The 22,345-nt window shown below is 37.4% G+C and overlaps 1 protein-coding gene across 2 annotated transcripts in view; it reads left to right on the forward strand.

The window, feature by feature from the left end:
• The window catches only part of ntrk3b (neurotrophic tyrosine kinase, receptor, type 3b), a 181,479-nt gene extending 159,603 nt beyond the window's left edge, over positions 1-21,876 (forward strand). Inside the window, exons 13-18 of one of the 2 annotated variants that reach the window (XM_067445178.1) lie at positions 2,585-2,715; positions 6,080-6,252; positions 10,638-10,881; positions 16,775-16,813; positions 19,035-19,193; positions 20,452-21,876. In XM_067445178.1, coding sequence (XP_067301279.1) covers positions 2,585-2,715; positions 6,080-6,252; positions 10,638-10,881; positions 16,775-16,813; positions 19,035-19,193; positions 20,452-20,637 — 932 coding nt within the window. In that variant the 3' untranslated portion in view covers positions 20,638-21,876. The remainder of the gene's footprint in view (positions 1-2,584; positions 2,716-6,079; positions 6,253-10,637; positions 10,882-16,774; positions 16,814-19,034; positions 19,194-20,451) is intronic. The other variant, XM_067445179.1, reaches the window with a different exon arrangement.
• Positions 21,877-22,345: the final 469 nt, after the last annotated feature.

Raw genomic sequence — 22,345 nt, forward strand, 5'->3', positions numbered from 1 at the left:
TCACCCTGAGCAGACGTGACCGTCGAGAAAGGGTCTGGAGAAACCGTGGAGAACATTGTGCTGTATGTAACATCGTTCAGCATGACTGGTTTGGTGGTGGGTCAGTGATGGTCTGGGGAGGCATATCCATGGAGGGACGCACAAACCTCTACACGCTATACAGTGGCACCCGTTAGGGTATCGGGATTATATCCTTGGACCCATTGTCAGACCCTACGCTTGTGCAGTGGTTCCTGGGTTCCTCCTGGTGCATGACAATGCCCAGCCTTTGTGGCGAGAGTATGCCAGCAGGTCCTGGAGGATGAAGGAATTGATACCATTCAGTGGCCACCACGCTCACCTGAACTAAATCCAAAAGAACACCTCTGGGACACTGTGTTTCTGTCCAACCAACGGCACCAGGTTACACCTCAGACTGTCCAGGAGCTCAGTGAGGCCCTGGTTCAGATCTTGGAGGAAATACCCCAGAACACCATCCGTTGTCTCATTAGGAGCGTGCCCCGACGTTGTCAGGCATGCATACAAGCACGTGGGGGCAATACAAACTACTGAGTACCATTTTGAGTTGCTGCAATGAAATTTCAGCAAAATGGACTAGCCTGCTGCATAATTTTTTAAAATTTGAATTCAGTCCTCTGTAGGTTGATCATTTTCATTTCCATCAAACGATGTGGCATCATTTCGTTCATAACACATTACCTAGTCCATATTAGTATAGCTATCCAGCATGATATTTTTTCCCCCTTTGAGATCTGATGTTTTCAAAGTGTTCCTTTACTTTTTTGAGCAGTGTACTTCTCAACTCACGAAAATACAAAAATTCACAATGAAAAAATTTATTAGATTTCTCATCGTCTCTAAGAGAATATGCGCTGTTAAAGTAGAGTCAGGTGGCATAAACACGGTTAGGTTTCACTTTCAATTTCTGTGGTGAATAGACGAATTGACTAGCGTTTGAGACTTTTTCAGCAATATAACTCTCGTGCAAAGTTTGCGATATTGCGATATGATATCCACTGGCTCCAATGGTTTATGTTGCAAATATTTTCAATATTGCGATGTGGCGTTTTTCTTTTTATCACAAGCTGCTCGTAAAATGATGGACAAACAATTATGTACATGCATTCATAATGGTGTGATTTCCTGTGATTTATTAAATAGGCTAAATGAGTAGTCTAAATTAAAAATAAGGTAAATAAACAAGTATGCAGGTAGGCCAGGCCTACAAAAATAAATAAATAAATAAATGTAATTAATTCAGAAACCTATATCTATGTAAATCTTCACCTTTATTAATGAAGCTTTAGGCATAGGCCACTGAGTAGATGCATTTATTTGAATTTAAAGAATTAGATATAGAAATAGAGACGTTTTTGTTGTCTTTATAGTCTTTTTTCATGCCTTTTTTGTGGTTGTGCACTTTTGCTTTTATAAGCTACTTTAAATTCACGCAAATAATTGGAAATGACAATGAGCATTGATGGCAGAGCATTACAAGTCCCAGGTGAGTTCCCAACAGATGGCAAAAAGAGACCTTTTACAATTGACTCACATTTGCATCACTCGTTTTGTTTTGAAAAAGAGAACTCAGAGGAGACAAAAAACATGTTGAAAATATCCAGCTGTGACTGTGAGCAGCAATTCTAGAACACCATCTGCACGGGAACTGACCTTTTACACAATGCGAACAACTCACGATTGAAGCCTTTATTTACACTTGTACACGCACGCGTAAACAACATGCACATCGGGTGCATACAGATAACCTGTCACTCATATTTCATTTGGCTCTGTTTTCCACACTCATTTTTTGCCACCTGTTCCCAAGGGACACCGTCTCTCGTGATGATATTATTGGGATAATTGTATGCCTGGATCCTTCTCATCATTGTTTGATCGTATATTATAGAAGTTGATGAGATTCTCTGACAGTACTTCTTGTGGTGGTGGGGGGGGGGGGGGGTAGAATAAAAAAAAAAATCCAACCCTAAAAAATTTATACTGATCACTCCTACAAAAATGGCAGGGCTTTGTTTTTTCCTCTTTGTGATAATAGAATGTTTGGAATAACATGAGAGTGAGTGAATAATGTTAAGATTTTTTTTTTACTAAAATGTTTACTCCACATGACAGAGGGGTCGTGTGTGTGTGTAAATGAAAAACTAAAATCTAAAAAAAACAAAAAAAGGCTTAGTTCACCCAAAAATGCAAATGTCCCCTCACCCTCATGTCATTCCAAACCCATAAGAACCGTTCATCTTTGACACACAAATAAAGATATTTTAATGAAACCTAAGAGATTTCAGTCCCTCCATTGACAGTCCACACAACTGACACGTTGCGGTTTAGACACGATCGCTTTATTTGATGAACAGATGTAATTTAGGCTTTCAACGCTTGAGCTTCCGCCAGAACCAATGAGGTTTGTTCTCGCATCTCAAGTAGGTTGAGGTGACCATTTCTTTAAAGCAGTTTCCTTTAAAAATCCATGTTCATACTGCTGCACCACTGTGAACTGATGACCCTGACACAAAACTTTAATAACCATTATGGTCTTCTCTCTCTTTCTGTATTTCTCTTTCAGATGTTCAGCATATTAAACGGAGGGACATTGTTCTGAAGAGGGAGCTTGGTGAGGGAGCTTTTGGGAAGGTGTTTCTGGCTGAATGTTACAACCTCAGCCCCACCAAAGATAAGATGCTGGTGGCTGTGAAGGTGAGGCATGATTTTGCAGTTAAAAGCACCTTCTGGCTGTGCTTTGCCTTGACTTCTCTCAGAATAGATTCACTTCTCCTGTGCACTATATTCCATTACCAGGAATGTGCATTATGAAAGTGAATGCACCTTTCTTGACTTATTGCCTACAATTCATCTAAAAAATAAAAAAAAGAGCTTGCCTTTGAAATCTTTGATCAAAATATAAAACTTTTTCTTTGAAGCAGCTGTAATTTCAACTAGGTTTGTTCACACAATCCAGTTTTTGACTGGATTGTGTGATTTTTGACAATCCAGTCAATTCTCAATAAATAAAATCAAGCACCAGTAGATCAAACCAATCTTTTTCTTGTTTAATCCAAAATAATTGTGAATGGCATTTTTATGGTAAAAAAAAAAGAGAGATGCAAATAGCAAATAGCAAATTGCAACTATTTAATTGTGCATAGCCAGGATGTAGGAAAGCACTGAAACACTTACATGTGACTCACTTAACCCCATATTTAACCCCATAAAGCCTACTGTATCACACTTGACTTTTCTAAGTTAGTACTATGTACTAAAACAGAAACACACAACGCTGCAAAAAATTATCCCAAATCAGACAGATCCGCAAAATGATAAAAAATGCGGTATAATTCATGCCAGTCCAGTAGTTGGTGTCAGCGATGTAATTTTGTAAAGAAAAGACTATGCGCCTATTGACTGATCATGTAACGCGCATGTGTATGACATCACCATTTGCACAAATTTGCGGGGGTTTTTTTTACACCAGGGGTTTTCAAATTGGGGTCCAGGCACCCCCAGCGGTCCCCTAGAAGGTCTTAACTGGTCCCCAGGAAACTTCAGACAATAAATGGGTAAAGTCTACTGAATATTCTGTTTAATTTCTAAATATCCGTATAATATAATCATTTTATGTTTGCTGTGTATCTTTCTATTAAGTCCCCTTTATCTTGCTCAATGGGGTTGTAAGGCAGTATTCTTAACGCAGTACATAAGCTGCTTACATGCATTTATTGTGAAAGTTACTTATACAAATCATTTTTAGTTGAAAAATGTTCTTCTTCAGGTTTATACATACAACATTAAGTATAGCAAATTTATTAAGTTTGGAAACAATATTTTGTATTTATAACAGTTTAAATGTTTATTCATAAAAACAGAATTTAGGATGGGGTCCCTCATAAAAGATTCCTCATATTTGGCAGTCCTTGGCATCTTTAAAAAAAACATGTTTACACTGAGACATGAAGGTATCGCTTTAAAAAAACAACTTGCACTTAAAAACCCGTTTTCAAATGTTTGCATTTTCATGCCCCCAAATAAACATCAAAAGCACATTAAAAAATGTAATTTTTAGTTGAAAACGGTGTCGTGTAATCAATTTAAGGCCTCTAAATTGTCAAAAAGGCTGAAAGACCTGTTATCTTCTGTCGTCTGATTGATAGTTAATGCTTTTTTTTTACCATGTAAAGGCCCTTTTAATTTGGTTCTAAACATGTCCCCCTTCAGATACTGGTTCATGCATCTTTTTTGCAGTGAGAATAGCTATAGCAATATTTCAAGATGTACACTTACATGAGGCTTTCATCTTTCAATCATTATTTTATTGCATTGAATTTGTGTTTTGCCTCCCACAGGGAAAACTACAGAGCTTTGATCATAAAACTAAGCATTACACATAATTTTAAATAGACATTGTGTGAGATATAGAGGGTCAACTGATATTTATATGCCTTTTATGCAAGAAGTCTGCTATACTGTTATAAATATAATTGATTTGCATTACATTAAGTTTCCTTTTTGGCTTTTTCTACTATTATTTCATAGTGAGCATAGTTTCACTTGCAAGGATCAACATGGTTTGTGTCGAGAACAATTTATTTTAAAACTATCCAACAAAAAAAGGAACCAGTTAATGAACTTAAATGCTTTATTTTAAGCATATTTTGTTTACTTTTGTATGATAAATGATTTTTGTTGTGTACTGGTTCTCCTTTTGATGTCCAATGTAAAAAATAAAAAAAAATAAAAAATTGCCAAACCATTTGAGAGCTGGCCTAGAATTACTTAAGGCCAATAATATTATTAAACCACTGGAAAGCACTCTCCACATCTGAAATTCCTCATCTAATCCATGTACTGCCTCACCAGAGCCCATTGAAACTATTACATCATAAAGATAACTAAAGTTACTGTGAAAATGCTCCAGTGTCATGAGGATATCTTATGAACCCAGGGCTGTCAGGTCAGTACGCTGCAACAGAAAGACAGCACGGGAGGACTGTGCTGACCGCATGGCGCTAACACATCCCCTGACAGAACAAGTGCTTTACCATCTGTGTCATATACGCCATTCTCTGTCGATGTCTCCTACAGCTTGTGTCAGAGAGATCAGGGGAATTCTGTAATTAAAATCAAATTGCATCATGTGCTGTTCAGGCTATTTGTAGGAGCAGGACTCGCAATGAAAAGGCTATAGCGCTTTGGAGGGCCTACGAAATGGTGTTTTTATCATGCTATAAATACTTTGGTAAGAATACCCATCCTACAGATGACCTGTGATTGAGAAGTTTTCTGTCAAAGAAAATCTATCTAGGTCAAAATATACTGTATACGTTAGACATGTTGGTAAAGAATAAAGCATTTCCCAAAATGGAAGATGGGGTGCGATGTGTCTGGAAATACTACACTACATTCAAACATTCTGAATATTAAACCTCCGCCAGACTGGTTTGTGAAAAAGCAAATAATGTCCTGCAAAATAAGAGTGAGATTTATTTTACTGTCAATATTTTATTTGAAATGTAAATTGTGCATTCCCCAGTGAACTTAGCTCTTAAGGCTGTGAGACACAAAGCTTACATCAAAGAACTAGCTTTGACAAAGCTGACTGAGTTGTCGCCTCACGTTGACAACATTTTGAGCCAAAAATGTGTGCTTACACACAGGTGCAAAACACACATGCTAAGGAAATAATTATCTATATTAGCAGGTATCAATGGTCTATATTACTAAAACTTGCCCAATAGATGCTCACTGAAGGCCCCTTTTTGGTCAACGGACGACCACCAGCTTGGTGTGTCATGCCCCTTAAACATTACACTATTATGCCAAGTTGTGTCCCTGAACCACTTTTGTTTTGAGAAATAATGCTACGGCCTTTTGTTGTACATTTTAGTCTCATTTCAGTTGATGGCAGACATCCTGAAATGCAATTAGGCATATTAGTCTAACCTCCGTCTTATTTCTCCTTGGCTAGAGGACAGCTTAAAAGTAAAAACATGGCATTCAACTCTCCCTCGATGCATTTGTTCTCGTCTTTACATCCCCTGGAGTAAACTTTCTTTCTGTCTCTCAGACTCTCAAAGATCCGACCCTGACTGCCAGAAAAGACTTTCAGCGGGAGGCTGAGCTTCTCACCAACCTCCAGCATGAGCACATCGTGATGTTCTACGGCGTGTGTGTGGACGGCGACCCTCTCATCATGGTGTTTGAATACATGAAGCATGGAGATCTCAATAAGTTTCTGAGGTAGTTATTTTTCCTATTATACAAAGAACACTGCATGCTAAAGAACCAGGCTTTGTCTCAAAACTCAGATTAGCTACCTATCTGGCTGGCTTTTATTGGCTGGCTCTATCTATATTTTTGCAAAACTCCAAAAACAATCAATTCAAAGTTGGTCAAGCTCAAATCAACCACGTTTAATCTTTTTCACACATATTTTGATTACACAGACATAATTTTACCTAATAATTTGTAAACTACACACAATACATTTTGATGCTTGAGTCACTTAACTAGCTTCCTAAGCAACGAATTCTGTGAAACACAAGTCAAAATAAAAGATCTCAAAGGCTTGTAGACACAAACTGAAATGGCATGGTTGCTTCAGCAAGTATGTTTTACCTTGTATTTGCTTTTGGTAACATAATTGCACAATTGAGCATATTGCCACGGTATGTACGACAGCCAGCGTAATAAAATGCCAGATTCACGTTTATCTGTTTCAGATAAAATTGAACACTTTCAGTGTCACTCACTGGAAACATTTTGATTTGAAAGTGTTGCGAAACATGTAAGACATACAGAATTATAGGTGTGCACCCAAAGCAATGGCTGAAATTGTAGGAAGTACAATTATTCTAGCGCCTAAGATACCCATGTTTAGTCAAAATGTGTTGGAAAAATCACATGTATCCACAATGAATCATCTAATTTCATCATGCGCTGCAAAGAGCAATGAAAATTTCCATTTAATATGGTGGATGGAGCCAGAGGAACATGTTATTGCTCAGAGGTTGCACCGGAGACTTAATTGAGTTCTGTTATGTTCTCATATTTCTCTTACAATATTTTAAAATAAATAAATAAAAATAAATAATTTTACTATTTCAAATATTAGGCACATAAGGTTGATAACAATAAATTATGAAGTTTGGTTACAATGCAATTTATGTAGACAGCTGCCCATTGCATTAGATATTGAAACAGCTAACTAGGTTTTTAAACAAAATTCTTAAGATTCAAAGTGTTTAGGACTGAACTTCATTGCATGCACGTCGCAAGGTGGATTGAGGCCATGCAAATTGTAATTTGCAGGGGAGAACTGTGAAAATATAAAGGCAGATCGAGTTGAGTGAGACTGGCGTGAGATGATTGTCTTGTGGGAGCAAAGAGATGGGTGATGATAATAAATTAGTCTTTTGTGTAGTGAGATTTTTTTCTTACACTTATGCAGATGGCCGGACTTGCATTTCACGAAAAAAAAAAATGATGAAATTCTTTTTTGAAAAGCTGCAAGGATACAAGTCTGGTTGATTTTCATGGACACCAAAAAGATTTTGGCAGCAGACTCCAGGCTTCATGCAGATGATATGCGTGTTGAAATAAAAAGATTTATGGAGAACTTCTTGTAAAGCATACTAGACAAGTCAGTGTATATAATTTGGGGAACATTGCACAACAGTGTACTGCCTAGTTTTTCAGTAGCCTTGGTTCAAAAAGAGGTTTTAGATGCTCCATTAATTTATCCATTGGCATTTCAAAAATATTCTTCAGGAATAAGTTAAGTCATGATGTAACAGACTTGAATCCCAACTTGTGATTCAACTTAGAGTTGTTTTTTATGTTCATGATGCACAAGCTGAGATAAGAATCAAAAAAGGTACAACTTTATTTCCATATTCCACTTTAGATATTCTATTCTACTAACTATAAGTAACTTTGCAACTACATGTTAAAAGACACTAGAGTATCAGTCTGCTTAATATGTGCTTAAACTTTATGTTGATGCTCTCCAACAAACATTCAACTGACTATACTTTTCAACTACATGTCAACGTTTTCTACTAACCCTAACCCAACAATTTACTAACAGTCTCTAATGAGAGTTAGTAACTTCAAATAAATTATTTGAAATGGTAAAACCACGTAAAACGAAATGTAATTAAATCACAAATGATAATACTTTTATGAATCCAATGACTAAGTTGTTGGTTATAAAGTTAGGGGTCTGTTTGATTTTTTGTTGTTGTTTTTTTTAAATAGTTTTTTGGTACTAAAAATGTCTTTAAATGTTTTGTTTTTTATCACTGGTTCCACACAAACACTGCCAGGTGGCAGCACAATTGTTTTGAGCATTGATAATAAGAGTTTTTTTCTTCTTCTTCATCATATTAGAATGATTTCTTTAGGATCATGTGACCATATGATCATATATAAAATGCAATATCTTTGAAGTGTATTGCACAATTTACAAAAAAAAATATATAAATGTATCACTCACCTAAAGGATTATTAGGAACACTATACTAATACTGTGTTTGACCTCCTTTTGCCTTCAGAACTGCCTTAATTCTACATGGTATTGATTCAATAAGGTGCTGTAAGCATCCTTTATAAATGTTGGCCCATATTGATAGGATAGCATCTTGCAGTTGATGGAGATTTGTGGGATGCACATCCAGGGCACGAAGCTCCCGCTCCACCACATCCCAAAGATGCTCTATTGGGTTGAGATCTGGTGACTGTGGCGGCCATTTTAGTACAGTGAACTCATTGTCATGTTCAAGAAACCAATTTGAACTGATTCAAGCTTTGTGACATGGTGCATTATCCTGCTGGAACTAGCCATCAGGGGATGAGTACATGGTGGTCATAAAGGGATGGACATGCTCAGAAACAATGCTCAGGTAGGCTGTGGCATTTAAACAATGCCCAATTGGCCCTAAGGGGCCTAAAGAGGAAAACATCCCCCACACCATTACACCACCACCACCAGCCTGCACAGTGGTAACAAAGCATGATGAATCCATGTTCTCTTTCTGTTTACGCCAAATTATGGCTCTACCATCTGAATGTCTCAACAGAAATCGAGACTCATCAGACCAGGCAACATTTTTCCAGTCTACAACAGTCCAATTTTGGTGAGCTTGTGCAAATTGTAGCCTCTTTTTCCTATTTGCAGTGGAGATGAGTGGTACCCAGTGGGGTCTTCTGCTGTTGTAGCCCATCCACCTCAAGGTTGTGCGTGTTGCGGCTTCACAAATGCTTTGCTACATACCTTTGTTTGTAACGAGTGTTATTTCAGTCAAAGTTGCTCTTCTATCAGCTTGAATCAGTCGGCCCATTCTCCTCTGACCTCTAGACTCAACAAGGCATTTTCACCCACAGGACTGCCGCATACTGGATGTTTTTCCCTTTTCACACCATTCTTTGTAAACCCTAGAAATGGTTGTGCGTGAAAATCCCAGTAACTGAGCAGATCGCAAAATACTCAGACCAGACTGTCTGGCACCAACAATCATGCCACACTCAAAATTGCTTAAATCACCTTTCTTTCCCATTCTGACATTCAGTTTGGAGTTCAGGAGATTGTCTTGACCAGGACCAAACCCCTAAATGCATTGAAGCAACAGCCCTGTGATTGGTTGATTAGATAATTGCATTAATGAGAAATTGAACAGGTGTTCCTAATAATCCTTTAGGTGAGTGTATATATATATATATATATATATATATATATATATATATATATATATATATATATATATATACACCATAGATACTAGGGTTTTGTTTTTTCATGTAGGGAGACTGACAGTCACTGCTGAGCCCTTTTGGTGGGATTCTCATTTCCATGGTAACAGCAATTTCTCTGATCAGTAAATCTCTCTTCGGTATTATGGGTATTGTAGTTCTTCAAAGGGATTTTGGCAATTAAAAACATATTTTTCAAAATGACATTGAAATCCCGCTGACTCTTTGCTCTTAAGTGGCTTCTGCAGAATCACCTCTTTAGACACATTACATCTTTTTAAATGTTGTTAAAACTCAAGTTCTTTATTGAGAAAATAAATGGGATTCTTTTTTTTATTCTGGAACCAGACAGCTGCATTCTGAAGCAGAGCTGCCGCTCGGATTGTTAGCTCCCTGATTGTTAGCTCTTCAAACTTACAGTTGAAGAGCACGCTGCTGAAGAGGCACTGACCAGAAGAGATGCACAAATTACAGTCAAGCCCTTTTGAACAGCCACCTTATGCAAATGCTCCTGCAATCAGACAAAAATCATCTTCCCTGAGTGAAGAGAAAAATCTAAAAAGTTAACTGAATAGGTGCTTTTATTTCACCACACAGTTAAAGTCAAAGCACATCTTTCTTTGCCTTGACTTACTTCAAATCAGACAGCTTTACAGGATTAAAGGATTAGAGGGGGAATTATTTTATGGAGCAATAAGGCAGTGCTTTGAACATTTTGACCCTGTGCCCTTTTACATTGATCCATAATCAATTTTCCCTGCTCGGATCCTAAACGTAAGTAATTGCAAAAACCTGGACGTAGCTCTGCAGTAAAGGACAAATTCTGCCAGGACTAACAAGTGTAACCAACATGACTTTCTCCCCACTTTTTTTAGAGCCCATGGTCCAGACGCCATGATCCTTGTGGACGGCCAACCGATGCAGTCGAACGGGGAACTTGGTCTTTCTCAGATGCTTCATATCGCTACACAGATAGCGGCAGGCATGGTCTACCTGTCCTCTCAGCATTTTGTGCACCGTGACCTGGCCACCCGCAACTGCCTTGTGGGTAACAGCCTCCTTGTAAAAATTGGAGACTTCGGGATGTCCAGAGACATATACAGCTCTGATTACTATCGAGTAAGTATTAAAAGCAGCATCATTTGAGGTACATTTCTGGACTTGATGTCCACTTCTGGACCTAAAGTATAGGAATGTTCTGAGTTTTGAATCATATTGACAGTTTTTTTGGCTTACTGCCAATTACCATAGAAAAGAATGTATATTTTATTGTGCAATTTTACTTTGTTAAGTTAAAGACAAAACATGCGGTCACAGTAAGGCACTGTTAATTTAACTCATATCGTTGTACTTTGTACTTACAGTTTTTGTTAAAACACTTACACTTTAGGGATAGACATAATTTCCAAAATTCCACCATTTACTTACCCTAATGTCATTTACAAACCTGTATGACTTTCTTGACTGTTTTGAAATATGTCTCAGTGTCTCATAATAACATTGCACCTCATTGACTTTCATTGTAAATGGACAAAAATAGCGGAAGCATTCTTGCTTTAAACAAGTGGAAATATTGTAGCATAACTTTTAAAAGAAAATACATTTGTCTCACGTCAACATATAGGCCTGGTTTAACAGACAGGGCTTAAATTGAGCCTGGATTAAGCCTTAGTTAAATAAGGACAGTTAAGTAGCTTTTATAAATGTGCCTTAGAAAAAAAACATGAATGATGTGCATCTTGAGAAAAAAAAAAATTCATGGGTTCGATTCCCAGGGAAAGCAAGAATTGACAAAAAAAAAATGTAAAATGTGTACCTTGTATGTAAGTCGCTTTGGATAAAAGCGTCTGCCAAATGCAAAAATGTAAATGTAAATGTAAAAGATATGTCAGAGCAAATTGAGCGTAAGCGTCAGTTCTGGCAGGCTAGGTAGTCAAGACGCTGCTAACGCTATTTGGTCTCATCAGCTGTTTCTGCTCCGCTGAGATGCATCAGTGCATCAGCTGTTCACACTCCCCTCGCTGCTAATGGCCATGATATAACAGTGCGCATCTTCAAACAGATTCAGTTCGCTCCTAAACTGCTGTTGCTAGCTCTTTGCTGCCCACCACCTCCCCAGCTCCTCCATGTCGTGTATACCGTGGCATTTTACTTTGTCATCGTTGCTGCTCTGTTCATAGGGGGAATAGTTCAGCTCTCACAGCCCTAAACTGTGCAAGCGTTCCCTAATGCTGCTGCTGTCCTCTGACTCTCTGCTATTTCATGGTGCTCATGAAAGGTCAGATGACTCCCTGAACAGAGCCATACCACCAAAACATATAATTTAATTTCTATTTTGTTCTTGACTTAATAGACGTGACAGAAGTTGCTTTTCAGTTAAAACGGCTCAAACATGCATTTTAGTCTGGGACTAAAGCATTGTCTGTGAAACCAGGGGATGACTTTAATTGTAAATGCCAGACTATGCCCATCATTTTAGGGTGTTTTTTTTCCAATTGATGGATTAGTTATGATAAAATGCTGTTTAGAGAGGGCCAGTTGCTTAAACCCCTAAGACTAGTCTTACATGTTAGTCATCACATTTATCTCTTTAAGACTGTTCATAACTTTTTGAGTCAGTTACATAAAAACGTAGATTGGTCTAATTTGATCTTGAAAAGACGGTATTCCTAGATCTTAAGACATAGTCTTAACATAAAGGCTATGTTTATGCAACTGGCGCCTGAACTCAATATGTTAATTTTTTGATAAATGTATGCGCCATTTACAATGCCCATCAATAAATAGCACAAATGAATAAAGATAATTCTTGGAATAACAATAGCCATCTATTAGATCTTAAATGCAAGGACAACAAAATATCAGAGAGACTGGATTGCGGAGAGAGTCTATGTATTATTCAAGCCAGTCGTAAGCTAAAGTTCTCAAAGAGGCCAGAAACATCTTTATCAGCCACACATACGCGCACTTACACACAGTCTGCAATATTGACAAAGCAGAGCGATTACGAAATTATTACCGCATTGGACACGTTCACTGTGTCAAGTGATTATAAATAGCGGATCCTGCCAAGCACGCAATCCACTCATGGCGAGTCATATTGACGTTTGTTGTCCTCTGGGGTCCGAGCGTCTGGCCACAGGAATGGAGCATGACTACCAGAGAGATTGAGGTACTTTCATCAGTGACCAATTCCACTGCCTTCGTCAAGATGTTATAAGTGGCACATCGACATCCTGTCACCTAACAGCTTGCCGAATATCTTTTTGCATGAGATGTTTTTGATAACTCTGTTCAGAGCCGCTGATGGTTGTCATGGAAAATGACAGCACAGGCTCGATCCCATAAGCTGCCGATTGTCTTAGATGTCATCTTGGGTTTTCTTCACCACAAATAGCTTATTACACACTATAAACAAGTGATATGTACTTCATATGATATGAAATTCGGCCTAGTGTTTTAAATGGTAAGAGGAATTTTTCGGTCATGGATGCATGAATCTGCTTTCCCTCTTGCTAAGTATAAAAGTGTAAATGCCCAGAGACTAGCTCTAGCAGGGCTGTAATCCATTCTCCACCATGCTGCTTTGCTCTTCATACCCATAATCCAATCTAGCCCTCTACCACTGAGCCACTGACTAGCCAGTAATCCAGTTTACAAACTACCAAAATAAAGGAAAACATGATGCCTTCTTCCTGAAACCCATACCATGCTGACTGAATGGAAATATGGTGACAATATCAGCAGAGAGATTCTTCTTTTTTCCACTTTCAAACCCTTATTTCCTATCAATTTTCACGATCCCAGGCTAATTGCTCTAGTCTCAACCACAAAGCCCAAGATGATATACAGTGGATTATGTTTTGAATGATTCCATAAATACATTTTAGTAGCTCGCCTTAATGAGGGATTTGAAAGTATCCTAATTTACATTATTTAAGGGCCAGGACTTGTGCATGTCTCCTTTAAGTCTTTTGAGATCACTGTTACTCAGCTAGTTTAAATTAGCAATTAACAAACACACAAATAAATCCAGTAACTCTAATAATGTCACAATTTAAGGAGTTAAAAGACAAAGTTGAGTCAAAAGATCCAATCCAAAGATATTTAATACAAGAATAAACTCAGATACTCAGTGACTACACACAAACACACAATAGCAATGAACTGAGGAAACACAGGGGCCTTTTCTCTGCGTTCTTGTCTGTTCTTGTGTTCTTGTGAAACGCCATCAGTCGCTTTCCCTGTACTGTTCCAATTCAAAGTTCACAACTAGCCAAACACAGTTCAAATCCCTGGTTCATATAGATTTTCTTGTATTTAGCCCTCAGGTATTCCTTACTAATTGTTCACACTCATACTCATAGGTGGTCAGATCTGACCATACACCTTAACTATTTTTCAATTAAATAAATGTTCTATATTTTAGTTTAATAATATGTTTGAATATTTTGAGGAGATATTTGGTACTAAATACTATTTGTGCAATAATTATTGTCCATTAATGACCACTTACAATATTTTTCTTCTAATAGTTGTATTATTTATATTACAATTAGTGTTGTTATTAAGGTTAAAATAGAAAATTCCAATGCAAAAAGTCAAATTAGAATCCTATTGTGGCTGGAAAAATAATAATTTTCATGTGTAATGCCATTACTCACTAGGTGCCTGTATGGTTCTTGAATAAATATGCATGTAGGCCTATCTAGTCTAGTTGCTCAAAAGTATTGCAGATCATAACTGCTTACTTATTTTAGGTTTTGCATTTGAATACATATTAAGACATGATCAAACACTAGATTTCTTTAAATGTGACATTTTAAAATGTTAATAGCGTGCATCATATTATTTTTATGATACTTATATAAGCACACACAAGTAAATGTTAATGGATGCGAGTGCACACTTACTAATATGAGAAGGCGCTGTCTAATACTTTTTACTTCACTACATCACTAGTTTGCCGAATTTTCCTACAAGAGAACATGTCAGAGCTTAAAGGGTTAGTTCACCCAAAAATGAAAATTATTTCATTAATTACTCACCCTCATGTCGTTGGACACCTGTAACACCTTCGTTCATCTTCAGAACACAAATGAAGATATTTTTGTTGAAAGCTGATGGCTGAGAAAGGCTTCAAAAACGCCTCCATTGGGATTCAGTACATTTCAACTGGCCCACTCACAAGACACATAAAAGGCACTAAAGACGTCGTTACAAAGTCCATCTCACTACAGTGGCTGTACAATAATTTAATGAAACGACGAGAATAGTTTTTATGCTCAAAAAAATAAAAATTATGACTTTATCCGCCAAGTTATTGTCTTCCGTGTAGGTCTCTGACGTGAACTCACCTGGAACTCACGCGATAGCAGCGCTCCTCCTCTTCCGGGTCATGTATTCGAACGGCGGAGCTGCGTCATATTCTCGCGCATGCGTCAAGTTCACCTCAAAACTTGGTGGATAAAGTCGTTATTTTGATTTTTGTGCACACAATAACTATTTTCGTTGCATTGTTAAATTATTGTACAGCCACTGTAGTGAGATGGACTTTGTAACGAAGTCTTTAGTGCCTTTTATGTGTCATGTGAGTGGGTCAGTGGAAATGTACTGAATGCCAATGGAGGCCTTTCTGAAGCCTTTCTCAGCCATCAGCTTTCAACAAAAATATCTTCATTTGTGTTCCGAAGATGAACGAAGGTGTTACGGGTGTTTAATGACATAAGGGTGAGTAATTAATGAAATAATTTTCATTTTTGGGTGAACTAACCCTTCAAATAAGAAGTAGAGTAATGATTACTGTGATAAGGCACTGGATATCTGTAACAGCACATTCTTTATACAGTATATATAGCCTGTCTGTTATCTTTTGGACACACACAACCACACCCAGATATAGTAAAAAAGTTTGATTTTGTATGTCTTTGCATTTTGAAATGTCACTACACACAGAAAAATAGAGTGTCAAAATTGAACCTTTAGGGGTACAACAGCTTGTCGCTGGGGCAGTACCCTTAAAAGGATATCTTTGTACCATTTTTACCAGAAAAAGATTCATAGTAGCACCTTAAGGTACTCATTTGTACTCAAAGGTACTAATATGCACCTTTTAAGAGTAAAAAATATACAAAGTTGTCCTTTTAAGGGTACTGCCCCAGCGACAAGCTGTTGTACCCCTAAAGGTTCAATTTTGACACCCTATTTTTCTGTGTGTACACAATTCATAATGTGATGCTATTATGTCTTGTTGCCGAGTAACTCTAGTTGAAGACCCTTTTTCGGTTGATTACCCTCTTGAATTAGCAGGTTGAGTTGCCGCATTAAGAACTTCCTGTTCACCCCATCATTTCGCATTCCTCTCCTGACTAGCACTTGCAATAAGAGCAACAAAATACAAATAAAGGGACTCGGACATTTACAGAGCACAGGCTGCGAGGATTCCGATGAGATATTGACTATATGCAGTGGACAGTAGTCACAGGAACCTGCTTGGCTAATTTCTAATGTGGCGGTAGACATTCATTAGCCTGTTCTCTGCCAGCCGGAAGTAAGATCAATGTAACGGCACACAACAGAGGGAATAGTAATTACAAAGAGAATTCCACGCTGGGCTGGAAGGGCTCCAGCAATACCCAGCAGTCTTCTTCACAGGCATTTCATGCCCGCACAACATGATGAATGTAGTGGAATTGACGTGAAGAAGAAATAGATTTGAGAGTAAGCCATTTTAATCGAAGCTGAGTGCGTGCACAATTAATGCATTATTGTTTAGTCAATTTGGCTCAACAAGCAGAGGGCTTAAACAAGGACATGAGATCATTATTAAAGCTAATGATATCAATATATTATTTGCTTTAATAATACTAAGGATTTGTTCCGTTTATTTGTTACATTCTCACATCAAAACTTTTTACAGAGTGGGTCAGGATAAACAATAAGCTGCAATGTATTGTTTTTAAGTCTTATTCTGTTACATAAGAGAAACTTTCTGTCTGTTGCTTTCATTAAGGACCTCTCAGATGGTCTGTCAACTATGGCTGCAGTAAAAGTAAGCAATTTACATTTACATTTAGTCATTCAAAGCAACTTACAAATGAGGAGAACAATAGGACAAGTTCTGTGACTAGTCCCAATTAGTCTAGCAATAGTAGTATTAATGAGTCGTAGTTAATTAATGAATCATTAATTAGTGATTAAATAGTAGTATTAAGGGAGTTGATTTCGCTTACTGCACCTTTTGAAAAACCCAAAAAAGGCATTTGTGATAGATGTATGTTCAGAAAAAAAATATTGAGTTTGTACATAGTTTGCTGTGTAAATAGGAGAAAAAAGAAAGTGGATCTGACTGATTTTTGGAGCACCGCAATACTCTTGTAGCCAATTAGCATTAGGGGCGTATATATACGTTCATAATGAGGGAGGAGATAGAAAGACTGTAGGAAGAGAGATGGCTGAGGTATTACCAAGCAGATGATTATCAGGGTTACCATCATGTGTAAGCTTTTACATGTGTTAATATTAGAAAAACATTCCAGTTCTGGAGAGGTGTTAGAGGGAGGGAAGGCCTGGAAACTGTTTGTTTTCAACTTCGATAATAGCAATAATAATAAGATACTTTTTTCAAATATATATTTTTTAAATATCTTACCAATACCAGAAGCATGGAAGCATACCGTATGTAAATATATATATTTAATGCTCTGCAAAACCCACCTTGATTACAAATATTTTGGGGTCTTACATATGTAAAAATCGAGTGCAAATTTAGCTTAAATTTTTCCCATATTTTATATTTTTAATGTGCGAAATAAAATGGAACTTATAGAGATGAAGCTTTGCTCTAAAACCTATCAAATTAGGTCGCAAAAATATTTTTTATTTGGTCTATATTTTTTACAAATATTGTCACGTCTAAATGCAGCAATATCAGTGTTCAAAACCCAAATGGAGTAGAAATATGATTGGGAACTGACAGAAGAATGTTTGCCCTAAATTTGTATATTGTGTGTAGTCGCCTATTTTGGAGTTCTCACCACTAGGGAGCTGGTCTAAGGGGGTTAAAGGTGCAGTAAGCGATTTCTGAGAAACACTGTTGATATTTGAAATCAACAAAATTATGGAAGCTTGTTTCTGCCATAGAATCAAAAAATGAAAAAGGTAATTGCATTTCATCATACAATTCTGACTTTTTTTCTCGCAATTGCAAATGTACATCTCGCAATTCTGACTTTTTTCTCAGAATCGCGTGATATAAAGTCGCAGATGCAAATTATAATGTCAGAATTGTGTGATATAAAGTCGCAATTGTTATATCTCGCAATTCTGACTTTATAACACGCAATTGCAGGATATAAAGTCAGAACCAATTTTACTCATGTAGAGCTGAAACAGATGTTCTGTGTCCTGTGTCAATATTGTTGAAAACAGTGACATTTCAGAATACTTGAAAAGAAAGTTTCAAAAAAAGAAATTTCTGTAATGATGTAAAAAATAAACGTTTGAGCAATCCTTGTTAATTAAAAGTATTACTTTCATATGTTACTGATCCCAAACTTTTGAATGATAGTGTTTATTTAATTTTCATTCTTGTAAAGTTGGTGTATGTGCTCTATCATGCCCTCCTCAATAGGGAGTGTATTGCACTGCATCTAACACACACACACACACACACACACACACACACACACACACACGCACACACACGCACACACACACGCACACACACACGCACACACACACAAATAGTAGTAGTAAAAGAGTAGGTCTCTCTCCTGCTCAACAGTGCACACTTACTGAACTTACTGAAACTATGCACAGCATCCGGTAATAAATAACAAATCATCTAAACTTGTTGGGACAAATTACAACACTGAAACAGTTTTTAAATTTTTATAGAAAATAAATGCAATGCCGTTTTTTTTTTTTTTTTTCAAAGTCGGCCTCTAAAAACATTAAAGCACATGATCTCCCAGAGAACACTGATTACGCATTTAACAGCAAGTGTATTTATCTATTAGGGTCTGCAAAAGCAGAACATGCATCTATCTCAACCTTAAAATATTGAATTTATATTTAACTAGGTCATTCTTTAATGCGTTATTGTGACGTTGCATGTGTATCTTGTTTTAGTTCATCCAAAGAGCATTTCCTAACTAGTTAGAGCTAAACTAGGAGGCTAAACTGTTCATCTGTTTAATTAGAAAGGAAAATGCCATTCATACCACGTATGATGTTTGTGAGCCATGCTTGATGTGTAATCTTTCTTCTAGGTGGGAGGTCACACCATGCTGCCCATACGCTGGATGCCTCCGGAGAGCATCATGTACAGGAAGTTCTCCACAGAGAGTGATGTATGGAGCTTTGGAGTCATTATGTGGGAGATCTTCACCTACGGGAAACAGCCATGGTTTCAGTTATCCAATAATGAGGTAAATGTTCACAAAGTGAAAAGGAGCCATTTTTAGAATGTCAGTGTGAAAATGACTATTTTAGAATGTGAGCGTGATCTCTATAGGGTGTCATGCTGTCAGAGATCAGATCAGCAGCTCACATCTCGCCACACAAACAGTTCTGTTTGAAAACCTTGTGAGCCATCTACATAGACAGTACTGAGACATCATAAGAGCACCCCAGACACAAGAGCTGTTCCAAAAAGTATAAAGCAGTATTGTATTTAAAGACTATTGTGTCCAATAGTGCATTGACAAGACAAGCACTGACATGACAAATATGGTGAAAAATAATTATACAAGTGTGTGTGGGGAGAGGGCCCTTGGTTGAAATTGCGGATCCCCAGTTAAGGTCAGGGGCCCGTAAAATTGTCACCACCTTTTGCACTGGGCCTGACAATAGCTTGAAAATAATAATACTTTATTTTAGCAAGAATGCACTAAATTGATTTTAAAAATACAGTAAACAATAATAATGTTCCATTTTCTATTCATCAAAGAATCTTGAAAAAAATCCATGTTTCCACAACATTTTTAAGCAGCACAACTCTTTTCAACATTGATAATAATCCCAAATGTTTAATGAGCATCAAATCATCGTATTAAAATGATTTCTGACGGATCATGTGGCACTGAAGACTGGAGTAATGATGCTGAAAATTCAGCTTTGCATTACCGGAATAAATTACATTTTAAATATTAAAACATAAAATGGTTTTACTATTTCATGATATATTTATTGTATTTTTGATACAATAAACGGAGTTTCCACATTCTTTGAACGAAGACGGGTGTGTGTGTGGAGCAATCATCACATTCCTTGCTCCTGTTGTTTTTTTTATTTGACTTTTATTGTAAAAGAAGCCGCACTGCAGGACTTCTGACACTGGCAGAATTTCATCAGAGGTTAAAGTTGATGGCAATGGTCATTAATTGGCTGTCAGCAAACATCAAACCAGCGATCAAAGACATTGGATTTTGGCTGAAAATTGCCAAGTCGTGGATAAACAGTGTGAACCTGGCTTAACACAGCTCTATTGGGAGTTTATTGTGAGTGAATTACGGGAATGGTACAAACAGTCTAAAAAAATCTCACCTCGCTTCATCCAATTTTGCTGTATCGGGCTGGTCGGGATAGTGTGTGCAACATTACTTATATTTGAATCTGTATGAGAAATAGCATAAATAAATAGCAATTCCACACATTTTCTCATTTCCATCTCTCTTTTCTTTGCAGGTCATTGAATGCATTACCCAAGGTCGGGTTCTAGACAGGCCTCGCCTGTGTCCTAAGGAGGTGTACGACCTCATGTTAGGCTGCTGGCAAAGAGAGCCGCAACAACGACTGAACATCAAAGACATTCAGAAAGTCCTTTACGCTCTGGGAAAAGCCACGCCTGTCTACTTGGACATCCTTGGCTGAGACTGGTGCACCGTTTCTCACCAGAATCCAACACAATCCAGGAATAACCAAACAAGCCCTTTTCCCGCGTCGGCGCTCCACTGTAAAAACACCAACACGTCGGAGATGGACTTTAAGTGCCTGCAACACTTTTTTCAATACACTGGGTATACATAAAAAGTAAAAAATATTTAAAAACAAACTTTTACATTTTGTTTACTGGTACAGTATATAGTGTACAGAATTATTCTACAAAGATAAAAAAAAAATGTTTCCTAAAAAGTGGTGGCGAAAGCAGAATGTTGCCTTCGAGGTGGCGGCACTGTGTTTGAGAAATGATTTTCAGTGTTTCATTTTATAAGCATATCTACACATATATGAATATATTTTTATTTATTTTGTTTCATTTTGAAGGTAAAGTATGGGTGCCTGTCATGTTTAGTGCTGTTGATATATTATCTTTTCAAGACGGCTGCTCTTTGGGTCTGCTCCGCTTTAACAGCTGGGATATCGTGAGGATAGCCTTATTACGTTTTGATTATTTTCCCGCTGCTGCGGTCAGCATCTTTCGCCTTTATTTTTCTGTTCCTGCAACTTTGATTTGATGATCTATAGCTCTTAAGCGGGCAAATTGAAACCTTTAGAACACTAAAGCGTTGATATATTTTCATCGTACGTGATTGTATATACTGTACATTTATATTCTTGTCAACCTGTTAACTTATTTTTATGTGTTTTGATTTCTTTTTTGACACAAGGATTATTTTGTGACTTACTCTTTAGAAAGGGTCAGCCAGGAGAGAACATAAATATCACACAGTATCTTAAAATGAGCACTCGGTGGCTCATTATTAATACAGGGTCTCTAATATTGTCACGGTCTGTAACCATGCTGCCGTACTTTTTTGATCACCAAAACTGAATGTGGTAAAACAAGAACTAAACTGCAGGTCCGATGTCACTGAGATCCTAAAATGACACGTTTGAATTAATGTTTCGCAATCTTCATAGCGTTTGATAAATGCCATCGCATCTAAAGTTAACGATTTCATGTTGTTGTCTGTAGCTAAACAGTTCTATGTTATTCCGGGGGCTGTTTCTCTGAGATGTTTGTCGACGCGACACCAAATCTTGTTGATCAGCAGGATTTCGATGTCAACGGATTCTCTTGCCTCTTTGCAGTACCACAGATATTTGCAGACTACATATTCAAATGTATGTTTAGATTAAGTATTAAATAAATATCAGAACCTTGTCAAATTAAGTCTTTTTTGATCGTTGTGTTTGGACAGATTTGTGGCATAATCTAGAAACTAGCCGTCATGAAATTCATTGTGATGGCTGGATATGCCCCGTCTTCTGCTCTCGAGGCGAAGTACAGAGGCATTGGTTGAAGCCACCATGCGTGAGCGAGGGGAAGTGTGAATAACAGCATTGGTTGGTCCACACAACTGATGTAGTGCCTTGCCGGCTAGCAGTTATCTGAGGAACCGCCTGTGGGTCCGAACGTGTTTTAATGTGGCCATTTATTTGAAAGATTTTAATAATATAATTCCTTGTAATAAAACAGACATTTTAAAATACATAGAATGGGCAAACCACATCATGTATTCAGCAGTGCATTTAGTTTATTCATGTTGAAATTGAGGCCATTTGCAACAGCTGTCAGGCTTAACAATTAACCACAATCACATGATTAAACCATTAAATGTAAAATATGCGTGTGCGC

The sequence above is a fragment of the Pseudorasbora parva genome, chromosome 1 (genome assembly GCF_024679245.1).
Source record: "Pseudorasbora parva isolate DD20220531a chromosome 1, ASM2467924v1, whole genome shotgun sequence".
Classification (NCBI taxonomy): Eukaryota; Metazoa; Chordata; class Actinopteri; order Cypriniformes; family Gobionidae; genus Pseudorasbora; species Pseudorasbora parva.